General features: G+C 41.5%; 1 protein-coding gene across 1 annotated transcript; it reads left to right on the top strand.

Moving 5' to 3' along the window:
- Window positions 1–10,155, top strand: LOC102839379 (keratin, type I cuticular Ha4-like). Its single transcript, XM_006833685.1, has 8 exons — window positions 1–18; window positions 4,571–4,921; window positions 7,354–7,436; window positions 8,288–8,444; window positions 8,786–8,947; window positions 9,044–9,169; window positions 9,354–9,574; window positions 10,071–10,155. The coding sequence occupies exons 1-8, from the start codon at window positions 1–3 to the stop codon at window positions 10,153–10,155; spliced, it is 1,203 nt and encodes a 400-aa protein (XP_006833748.1).
- Window positions 10,156–12,173: the final 2,018 nt, after the last annotated feature.

Raw genomic sequence — 12,173 nt, 5'->3', positions numbered from 1 at the left:
ATGGTGGTTCTGGAGAAGGTTTGTGGAACTATCCCATAAATCTCATTTTCAAGTGTCTGTATCTCTCTTTCTACTATTCCTGTCCTGTTAGTTCTTCCTGTTGAAAGCTTTATTTGACCGTCTTCTCAGAGTCAAATCCATTGGCTTATTTCTTGGATTACATCCATCATTTCCTTCATAATCTATGAGGCTGGGGGATTAACAGCAGTCATCTTTTTGCGACAACCTCTGGAAAACCCGTATACTGTTCTTATTGGCAGCTTGAATTGTGGCTAGCCTAGCTCAGAGGTCAGAGCAGTTTCTGCCTTTCTAATTTCCTTTTGGATGATGCCTCATTCCTCTTTGACATGAGTCCATTCTCTTGGACGTGTGTGTTCACTATGCTACTCATGTCCTCTCCTTGCCATTTGAACACATTAAATAGTAATTGATATGTAAGTAGCCAGATGTGTTAAATTGTGTTTCTAAATGGTACATTTCACATGGTGAGAATTTCAGGCTTTAGTATTTGGCCAGCACAGAAGATGGTTTTGGGAATGATGAGGGAAGCCTTCTAATGTTTTTAAAGTCCTGCTGTTGGGCACATGCCCTCAGAAGATCTGCCTGATACTACTTCATGATTAAGTACCACTGATGACTTTGTGAATGATCTCTCCCATGCAACTAGACTAGGTTTTCAAAATAAATAGTATCCTTACCCCAACTGCAATTTGCTCACATCTTGACATCAGAGTGACATCTCCCTCAATTGCATTGGACAGCTGCAAAACCTTTCTGTTTGTTAAGATTGATTTCCCAACTATGTTTACTGAAGGGTTGTTGATCAGATACAATATTATGGCTTATGTAAATGTCAGAATGATTCACAGTACTTGGTAGGTGGAATAAATAAATAGCAATTATCTTCCTTAGAATTCCTGGAAAATGAACTGAAACTTAACACTTTTTTTGATAGGCTCAACTCTTCTCTACATTGATTATCTAATGGTCTATAACAGGTATGATTACTTCTGCTTAAGATTTAGGGACAATCATGTTTTCTAAACCATGCCTTCTACTTTTGAAGGTACAAGGACTGGTCTGCTCTGTCTGGGGTAGAAGCTACAACAATGCTCCTGAGATCCTATGGGTCTATTTACCAGTCTAAACTACAGCATTCCTTTCTTAGTCTTTAAAAATGCCATTGTCTAGATTTTTCTCTTCTGGAGCCTTAGAAGTTGAGAGGACAGGTGATAATGAGATGAAAGTTCAGTGAATCCAGCTCTTTATAATGTTTCATCTCACCCAATTGGGCTAAAATCAGTTTGGTACTGATTTTGAATCAATATATCCACCCCCCATCTCACCAATGTTGAGATCAATTTAAAGCAGAGATTTAAACATAAGTGGGACAGAGTTGTGGATTGTGAATGTGATTGTAGGGTGTCAGTGCCTTCAAAGCCATTGACACAGAATTTTTCCAATGCTGCTGTCCTCCATCAAAGCATACTCTGAGCTCTTCCTTGGAAATGGGTTTTAAAATCACCCAAGAAATCCTGCATTATGGTTTTACATCATACCTTGTTTCAGATTCATTAAAGGTACTGCTCAGGTTGGTGATTTTACTTACTCACTCAGCATGGCTCCAAGTGACATTTGGCTGGTTCCAAAAATAAACACATCCTCAGAAGATGGAGATTTGCCCTCCATGAGGATAATTGAAAGGACAGGTAACAGGCCATGAAGACAAGTCTCAAGAAAGGGTGACAAAAGCAATGGGTCTATCCAGAGCAAATTATCATATTGGTAGGTCCCAAAAGAAAAAAACTTTGAGAAATTGTTTTCATACCTTGAACACTGATAGATTAGCATTAAAACAATCCTCACAGTTCACAGCTACACTCGGAATTGCATTGTGGCAGATTGGCTGTTTGTCAAAATGCACTGATGGTCTTGAGGTCTGACTAAGTGTGTGATGGCGTCTTTGCAGGCTCAGAGACTTTGAAGGAATTGACTGAGGTGTTTCTGCATCAGATCAACTGAGGGTTTCCTTTTTATCAAACTTCTAGTGAGTGTGGTGTAGTATAAGCACTGGTCAGACATTCAAACCCATAAGCTGCTCCTTTGAAAACTTATACAGGATTGTTACGAGTCAGAAGTGACTCAATAGCAAATAACAACAATAGCAACAAGTGGGAATTATGTTTTGTCACTTACTAAATGTACTTCTTGTGCAGTCGTTATGAATTGGGCTGCTAACTTCAAGGTCGGCGGTTTGAAACTACCAGTTCTTCTATGGGAGAAATAGGAGGCTTTATGGTCCCATAAAGAATTACAGCTTTGGAAACCCTGTGCAGGGTCACTATGAGTCAGAACCGACTCCATGGTACTTAATGACAACAACAACAAATCTTCTTCTATTAGAATAGAAATGACCTTGGTTCTTTGGTACAGAGAACAGGGTTGTCATTTTTTGGCTCATGCTAATTTAGGAGGGAGTATTTTCTAACACCAATTGAACTCTTCTAAATCCATTTCTGCATTATTGTTTCTTGGTAATGTGAGGATTGAAAGAGAGATACAGTGTAATGTAATGGAGAGACTATGGTCGTTTGAATTAGAGAGACTTGGGTTTGAGTCCTGAGGACAATGTGGTAGTTCTGTGCTCTTGGAAATTTCTCAGACGCTTGGTGTCCTCATCTCTAAAGCCTTATCAGGTGTTGTGAAGACTGAATAGACAATGGATATAGCTGCTTAGCACCTGGCCTGGTATGCAGTGGGTGTCACTAAGCAGGTGTCATCTTTGTAACAGTCATACCATTTACAAGCACATACTCCAAAAACCAAACCCACTGAGTGGATTGTAACTCCTTGTTGTTGATGTCAGGTACCATGGAATTAGTTCCGAATCATAGAGACTCTGTGTGCCACAGAAGAACACTGCCCAGTCCTGTGCCAACCACACAGGTGTTGCCACATTTGAGCTCATTGCTGCTGCTGCTGTGGCAATCCATCCTGTTAGGGGTCTCCCTCCTTTTGCTGACCCTCCACTTTACCTAACATGATGTCCTTCTCCAGGGACTGGTCCCTTCTGATAATATGTCCTACGTATGAAAGATCAAGTCTCTCCATCTTGGCTTTTAAAACTTTCTGGACATACTTCTTCCAATACAGATTGGTTTGTTCTTTTGGAAGTCCATGGTACTTTTATTATTCTCCTTCAACACAGTAACTCAAAGGAACCAAGTTTTCTACAGTCGTCTTTATTCATTCTCCAACTTCCACGTGCATAGGAGGTTCCTGAAAATACCATGGCTTGGATCAGGTTCACCTTAGTCCTCAAACTGGCATCTTTGCTCTCCAGCACTTTAAAGAGGTCTTGCACAGTAGATTTACCTAATGCATTACATAATTTAATTTCTTAATTGTGACTTCTATGAGTATTAATGATTGATCCAAACAAAAGGATGTCTTTGACAACTGCAACTTTTTTTCCTTTTTTTGTTATTTATTGGTCCAGTTGTGAGGATTTTTGGGTTCTCTACATTGAAATGCAACCCTTAATGATGGCTGAGGTCTTGGAGCTTCATCAGTATTTTAAGTTCTCTTTGCTTTCAACAAGAAGGTTGTATCATTTGTATGTCACAGAGTTTTAACGAGTTATAGAGACCCTAGAAAGGGTTTCTAAGTCTGCAAATCTTTATAGAAGAAAGCCTCATCTTTCTCCCATGGAGTGACAGTTGGAGTTGAACTACCAAATTGGTGGTTAGAAGTTCAGTACTTATCTTCCAGCACCAGCAAGGCTCCTACGCATAGTTGTTGTTGTTAAGTGTCATTGAGTCAGTTCTGACTCATAGTTCCCCTGTATAGGGTTTCTGAGGAACAACAGGTGTGTTTGAACCGCTAGCATTGTGGTTCAAACTGACCTTGCAATCCAGTGCTTATCCCATAGCACCACCTTTAGTTTCCTAATGTTCATTGAAAAATCGCAGAGAGAGAACTGTGTGAAGCTTCCCCAGCCCCACAAGAGGAGGGAAGGGATGACTGATGAAGTAGTAGAGGCACATTGATTGGGTTGATCTTCAAGATCATTTCTAATCCCAGATTTCAGAAGTCGCTAACATGTTGCTCATGAGTGAGTTTCCTTGGACTGTTTTTCTTACAGAGTTCTTTCTGGATAAGACGCATACTCAATTAGTCTCTTTTCGGAGATAGAGACACAGAAATCCCATCAACTCAGAGAGATGGAGTTCAGATGTCACTTCTTAACACAACTCCCTGTGTTGCCATAGTAAAGGGTTGGTCACTTTAAAGCCAAACAATGAAGCTCTTAGTTAACCAAAAACAATGACTAGTGAGTAGTCCTGACTTTTCAAGAAGCCAGAGTAAAGCATTTTATGATATAAAGGACTCTTGTGAGGTGCCTAAACTAGATATGAAAAATCCCCAAAAAGGGTAACACAGGGCAATACTGTGTGTGGTTGCCACACCCACTTCTGACAGAATATAAATTCCTAGACAGGCCCAGGCTTACACCAGAGTAAAGGAATTAGGCTGTGAAACTAACCTACAGAGCTCCATTCTCTCTCAGCACCAGTCGTACACCTGTTTCTTGCCCAACATGAGCTGCCGCACCAGCTTCTCTGCCTGGCCCTGTGTGCCCCCCAGTTGCCATGGATGCACCTTGCTTGGGGCCCGCAACATCCCTTCCTCTGGGGGCATGGGTGGCTCGCTGTGTGAGGGCTCCTTCAATGGCAATGAGAAGGAGACCATGCAGTTGCTGAATGACCGCCTGGCCAGCTACCTGGTGAAGGTGCACCAGCTTGAGCAGGAGAATGCAAAGCTGGAGGGCCACATCCGTGAGTTTACCCAGCAGCAGGTGCCCTATGCATCCCCGAACTACCAGTCCTACTTCCGGACCATTGAGCAGCTCCAGCAGAAGGTGAGGATGTGGGCACCACATTGTCAACTTAATGCACTTGGTTTCATTAATTCATTTTTATGACATACCAACTTCTGAATGGGATCTAAGGCTCCTCACAGCTAACTTGAGGATATAGTGATACAGAATACATTGGCTTTGGAAGGAGACTTCAAGTAGTCTTAGAAACTCTGTTTTGCAGTCATCACAACGCAAGGCTATAGACTGTGGATTGGAGAAAGAATCGAGCCCAAATCAGTTGTACAAACTTTACTTGATTCCAAAGGGCTTCTTTCTTAAAATCAGAATATCGGATTTTTTCATTCTGTTATGATAACCTGTTCTTGTCTGCTGAGTATTATAGGAAAAAAAGTGCAGCTGAATTTTTTGTCTGATTAGGAGTTTCTTGACTAAATACAAAAATTCGTAAAGGTTTTAAAAATTGTAGCAAAGGACAGTATCTATGGAAAGCAAATGGGCTTTGATTCCAGAAGTCTCATGGATATAAACAGACACAAATACCACCCACTAAAGCAGACTTGGAGATAGTGAGAAAACAAGTCATAAGTGTAGTTGTAGAAAAGGTGCAAGTAAAGAGTAAGCACAGAGGTAGGACTTAATACCTGGTGAAGATTAGGGAAGGCTTTCCAGTGGAGGGTTGTGAAACCTGTGCAGGGTTGTGAAGCACGAGCATGGGTTTGTAATCAGTAGCACAAGTTCTTAATTTTCTAAGGGGACTGCCTCTCCATTGCCCTGTAGTTCCATCTAAGTGAATGACAGAAAGTGGTCACGTGATTTGAATATCACTTATGCATTTAGTGAGCATTAGGCACAGTAGTTGGGTGGGGAATAAAGCACTGAGTAAATTGTCTCTTTCTTTAAGGAGTTCACAGCTTAATAGAGGAAACATATGTAGAAACAGATGACCAAAGTGAATGTGGCTCTGTGCAAATTCCTGTGGAAGGTCATGGAAGATGGGACTGCATGCAGTATTTAGAAATGGATGTTATACAAGGAGCCTTATTATGTGGGGAAGGGCAGTCCAGGACAGTCAAGGAAGAGTGAGAAGCCAGGTGCAAAAGCAGGAACAATGGCAAGTTATGGGAGGAGTGGAGGAAGGTGGCCGACTGGAAGTAAGGTGGTATAAGGATAGAGTATCCAACTGCCTTTGTTTGCCTGGAACTTTACTGGTTTTAGCATCCGGGGGAACATTGTTGTTGTTGTTGTGAGTTGCTGTCGAGTAGGCTCTCACACAACAACCCTATGCAAAACAGAATGAAACATTGGTTGTATCCTGCGCTTGCTCACAAGAGTTGTTATGTTCAAGTACAACATTGGTGCCACTGTGCTAATCCATCACATTGACATTCGTCTTCTTTTGTGCTGATAAATATACCAAGCATGATAAATATGTCCTTCCTGATGATATGTGTGAAGTATGAGAGAAGACGTCTTGCCATCCTGGCTTCTAAGGAGCATTATGGACACACTTCTCCCAACACTGATTTGATTGTTGTTGTGGTAGTCCAGGGAACTTTTATTATTGTTCACCAACACATACTTCAAATGCATTCATTCTTCTACAATGTTCCTTATTCATTGTCCAACTTTCACATGCATATGAGGCTATTGAAAATACCATGGCTTGGGTCAGGTACACCTTAGTCCTCTTTGACATCTTTGCACTTGAGCATTTTAAAGTGGTCTTGTGCAGTAGATTTGTATAATGTAATGTTGTTTGATTTTTTTTTAACACTACTTTCTAAGTCAATTGAGACTGTTGGTCACCTTCTGTGAGACTTGGCTATTCAATTCCTACAGGAAGCCAGAGACAGACCAAAAAGAGAAGAATTCCTAATGAAGGCCACATTTACCCTTGACTGTTCTGGTCTTCCTTTTATCCTAACACTGAAAATAGGGAGCACTCATAATTATTTGAAAAAATGTAACTTAAAGAAAATATCTTTTAATTTTGAGGAGTGAGGGAGGCATTCATTCTTCTCAGATATAATTGAGCACATATTGCACATAAACAGCATTTAATTACCTTACATGCAGAAGCTTCAAAAAATCTGTGAAAAGTGGAATTGAAAGATAATGGAATTTTTCCACGGACTTTTGAAGCCCCCTCGTATATATGATATACTATGAATTTTCATCATGCTCCTTCCATATTAGCAGGTTATTAGGGATGATGCTGGCTGAAAGTAACAAAACCCATTGCCATTGAGTCAATTTTGACTTGGAGTGACCCTATACAGAATTTCCTAAGCTAGAATTTACAGGACCAGAAAGGCTCATCTTTCTCTCATGGAGCTACTTGTAGGCTCGAACTAGACCTTATGTTTCACAGTCCAGAGCTTATTATATGGAGCCACCAAACTCCCACGGTGCCAGTAGGGCTCCTGGAAAATAAAGGCCTTGCTTATTCTGGAATGCTTTGGGTCTTCCAGATCCTGTCCAACAAGGCTGAGAACACCAGGCTGGTGGTGCAGATCGACAATGCTAAGCTGGCTGCCGACGACTTCAGAACCAAGTAAGGACGTTTCTCAGCATCAGAAATGTGTAGTAATGGGTAATGGGGTGGGATGATTGCAATGTGATGACCTCTATCCCGATGAATGTGAAATTAGAAGCTATCTGGGATTAATTTGGGAGGATTTTTTTTCTGCCCTGAGTCCCCTCAGCTCCCAGAGCCTGAATTTTAAGTTTTGTTTGGAAGAGTGTAAGAAACCACCGTTCTTCTCTTTTCACTTGTGTCAGACCAAGTTAAGACTTGAATTTCACACTGGTCTCTTCATGCAAGATAGTCATTGTCAGTCATCAGAAAGAAATGATTCCATCACAAAACAGAAGATAATACCCCTTTAGTTCAGAGAATCAATTATTCCAACTATGACCATCACAGCCCTACAAATCCTTTGGATATTTTATGGGAGCTTAGAGTTTCCAGTGTGATTTCACTTATGCCACTTCTTTATCTCCAGGCCAGTCCTACAGAATGTCACGTTGTCTCCATTTTACAGATGAGAAAATCAAGGCTCAGAGCACAGGAGGACAATTTTTAGCTGCCTTATGAAGTTTAATTATTTACAGTAAAGAAAAAGACTATGGCGCTTAGTTGATACAATCAGAATGGGGTTCTTAGAACAAATAATGTTGGGCTAAAAGTAAACTTATGCACTTCATCGAAACCTTATCTATGGGTGTGAGGGAACAAAGGGTCTCATTCTGCACCTCTGTATTTCTTTTCCTTTCAAAATGTTTTAAAAACTCAGAATATTTCCCAAAATAATGGGTAATATTATATCAGCCAAGCAAATCTCAGGAAACAAAGCCTTTTTTTTTTTTTTTTTTACCTCTTTTGACTTTTGTCTGTGTGGACAGGTACCAGTCAGAACACTCCATGAGGCAGCTCGTGGAGGCTGACAACAACAGCCTGCGCAGGATGCTGGACGAGCTGACCCTGCGCAAGTCCAACCTGGAGGCCCAGGTGGAGTCTCTGAAGGAGGAGCTGTTGCACCTAAAGGAGAACCATGAGCAGGTAAGAGAGTTCAGTGAAATGAAAGAGGAGAGTCAAACCTGGACTCTTTATACTTACACAGCAATGATTGTAAGCCACGTGCTATGCCAGGCTTACAGTGAGCAGCAGGAAGAGCAAAAACATGCAATAAAATCCTGAAGTGAGAAGAAACTTTAGATATTATTGAACCAAGCACCCTCACTATAGAGATGAGGAAAAGAGACAGGAGGTTTGACTTGCCAGAGCTAAGAGTGGACTTTTACATCCAGTGTAACCCTCTCTCCACCACATTGGACTCTATGAAATAGAGTTTATTCATAGACTTCTCATCTTGTGTTTCTTTCTTTCCTTTATTCTTTCAGGAAGTCAATGCCCTGCAAAGCCAGCTTGGTGAGCGCCTGAATGTGGAGGTGGATGCTGCCCCCAACGTGGACCTGAACCGTGTGCTGAATGAGACCAGGTCTCAGTATGAGGCCCTGGTGGAGAACAACCGCAGGGATGTGGAGGAATGGTTTGCCAAACAGGTGGGCATCTAAGCATGTGGCCACCCAGGACTTGATACCCCTACTTGGCCTGTAAGGCAGGATCTGACCCTATCTTCTCCCTTCTGACTGTTTCAGACTGAGGAACTGAACAAGCAGGTGGCATCCAGCTCAGAGCAACTGCAGTCCAGCCAGGCTGAGATCATGGAGCTGAAACGCACTGTTAGCTCCCTGGAGATCGAGCTGCAGGCCCAGCACAACCTGGTGAGTACTGTTCATATGTCCTGCTGAGAAATGCAAAGCCAGGGAATTCAGTCTCTGGGTCCCTTCAGACCACAAACACTGCTTAACTTTTGCAGCTTATGACTTGTTTGTAACAATATAGAGAAACTGTTTAAAGGAGCCTGTGTCTGAATACTGACATTTATTTTTGGTCTTCCCATCACAGAAAGACTCTCTGGAACACACACTGATGGAGACTGAGGCACGCTACAGCTCTCAACTGTCCCAGGTGCAGAACACAATCACCAACGTGGAGTCCCAGCTGTCTGAGATCCGCTGTGACCTGGAGCGTCAGAACCAGGAGTACCAGGTGCTGCTGGATGTCAAGGCTCGCCTGGAGGGTGAGATCAACACATACCGGAGCCTGTTGGAGAGTGAGGACAGCAAGTGAGTATGATGCTAAAGATTTCAGGAAAACCTGTCAGGTGGGATTACAAGACATTATAGGTACTCACATGCTGGTCATATTTTCGTCTCACCAAACAATATGCATTGATGAAGTATCTACTATGTATACAGTGATCTGTGAAATTTATGGAAATGTGGCAGGTATAAAGATGAAGGGAACGTAGTCTTTGCCTCAGAGAGCTGACATGGTACAGAGATTGCTCCTCAGTACCATAGGACAAAAAAGTTGTAAGTTCTATGTGAGCTCAAGAGGATCTGAGAGTATTTTTCCAGGAACCGTGTAAGAAACCCCTTCCGCTTTTGCACAAGGCAATCTTGGAGAGAAAGAAGGTTTTATATCAAGCAAACTTGATGTCAACTAATCACAACCATAATCAATTCATCGATTGTGTCATTGAACTCAAGGTGTCATTTGTGCCTTAAGGTTCTTGCCACTCCCTTCCACAACCCAATCTAAACTTTTGTGTCTCCCCAGGCTTCCCTCTAACCCTTGTTCCACCTCCAATGCTCGTGGCAACTCCTCTGGACCCTGTGGCAGCTCTCAGTCACGTCGCTGTTAACTTAGAAGCTTGAATCCTCTTTGGAGACACTCATGAAGCCATTTAGACCAAGCATAGGAAAGATCCTTGGAACTTGCCTTTTCTGGAGCCCCATTTACATTTAGAAATCTGTGTCATGCCAGCCTTCCAAGCAGTCACACATCACCAATTTTTAATGTCTGGAAAGCTCTTTTGTACTAAAGGTTAAGTCTTTTCATTTCTGCAGATAGTTCCCGATAACTTCATCTCCAGGTATTACCCATTACTTAGGGTGTTTCCCATAGGTATTGTGCTTCTGGCTTTCCTTGTTTCTTTGATATTGTCTGGAATGCAAGGGGGGTCCTTCATTGACTTCCCAGTAGACTTTGTTTCCCTGGCATAATAAATCTGTTTCTTATTCATATTTATGTATTGTAAACAAGTCATCATAGGTGCTTCATAAAATACCCATTCGACAGAGGAATGGACTGGCCTCAGCCATTATGCTCCCTAGTAAATATTGATAAAGAGGAAATGACACATTTCTATGAGGCTCACACCAAAGAGAGACCATACAGAAAGCTGGCCTTCAATACCCGCACTGTTTTGACATGGCTGCAAGGCCTTTGGCAACCCTTAGAATCCTTGAAACACCTCATTAAGAGCCCCTACTGTCTAGAATTCCCTGCTCCCATCTCCTAAATTTTCTGAAGAGCAGATTTCACCTCTGCTTCTTGGAGAAGTTTCTGAAAGAGTAGCTATGATCTTCTTTCAATCTCTCCACATTGTGCTTGCCACACCAATATAGGTACCTGCTTCTCCCTCAAATGCCCCTTTTTTGATTGTTAGAACCCCCACAGAGTCCTGGTGTGGTGCCGTGCATTTACTCGATGGTCCACTAGATGGGTTTGAACCACAAGGTCTGTGGTTCAAGGTTACCAGCTGTTCCTCGGAAACCTTTTGCTATGCTCCTGTGAGTCGGAACCAACCGGAAGGCACTTAACAACAACAAAGCTCCACACACTCTGGGTCTTCTTGATACAGGTCATGACTACCCTCTCTCTCTTCTGATTATCTACAACATCCCACTTCTGTCTGATCTAAGTAGGGGAGCTTCTTAGATCCTTAGACTCTGATTTTCTCTTTCTACATTCCCATTCATAAAGAACTAGTACTTTCATGCTGATAACTCCCAGGTCCTAAGCTCAGGTATCAGCTTGTATTGGACTAAATTTTAATTGGACCAAAATTTGTCTTTGCCAAACTGATTCATCATGTTATCTTTGTCCTGTCAAAGATATTTTCTTTCTTTTTCTTTTTTTTTGGTTAATAAACATTTATTCTTTTAGATGAACAACTTCTACATAAAATCAGAACATAACATTTAAAAACAGAATTTAGAAACAAAGATGTTCTGTTTATGGAGTCCACTACAAAAGTTTTCTAGAAATCATAACTGAGCCATGAGACCTTAAATATGGGGACATTGGTTCTTGGAAACTTGCCACCAGATTATAAAATCAAACTTTTATCAGCCAACTCAGAATATGTGAACTGAGGCAATTCTGTATTTCCTACACACTCATGGTGGAAAGGTTTAGATGTGACATAAACAAACCTAACAAAATGGTAGTATGCTTACAAGGTGGGCACACAATTGCCAAATTGGTTGTGAAATGTGGAGGCCCAGGGTTAAGCAAGCTACAGTGAAATGTGAACCTTCAAACCAAGACTCAGTAGCTTTATGGGAGAAGATACAGTGGGCTAACCAAAGATGATTTAAGGCTGATTGGGCTGACCAATTTGCTTTTATAGCTAATCTTTTTATTTTCACTAAAAAGGATAGAGGGTCCACAATAGTCACAATAAGATTTAAAAAACTAAGACTGCACATCTGTTCTCAAACACCTGAAAGGTATTTATTAATGGACCTAAGAGAGTTAACTTCATATGTTAGCTTGCACATCTCAAGGTTAAATAATTGCCTTGTTTCCCTCACATAATGTTCAATTTGTGTGTTGATATAATTAAGTGCAATCATGTCAGTTCTGACCCATAGC

Source organism: Chrysochloris asiatica, unplaced genomic scaffold, assembly GCF_000296735.1.
Source record: "Chrysochloris asiatica unplaced genomic scaffold, ChrAsi1.0 scaffold00007, whole genome shotgun sequence".
Lineage (NCBI taxonomy): Eukaryota > Metazoa > Chordata > Mammalia > Afrosoricida > Chrysochloridae > Chrysochloris > Chrysochloris asiatica.
The sequence above is the reverse complement of the archived record's forward strand: the minus strand, read 5'-3'. Positions and strand labels throughout refer to the sequence as shown.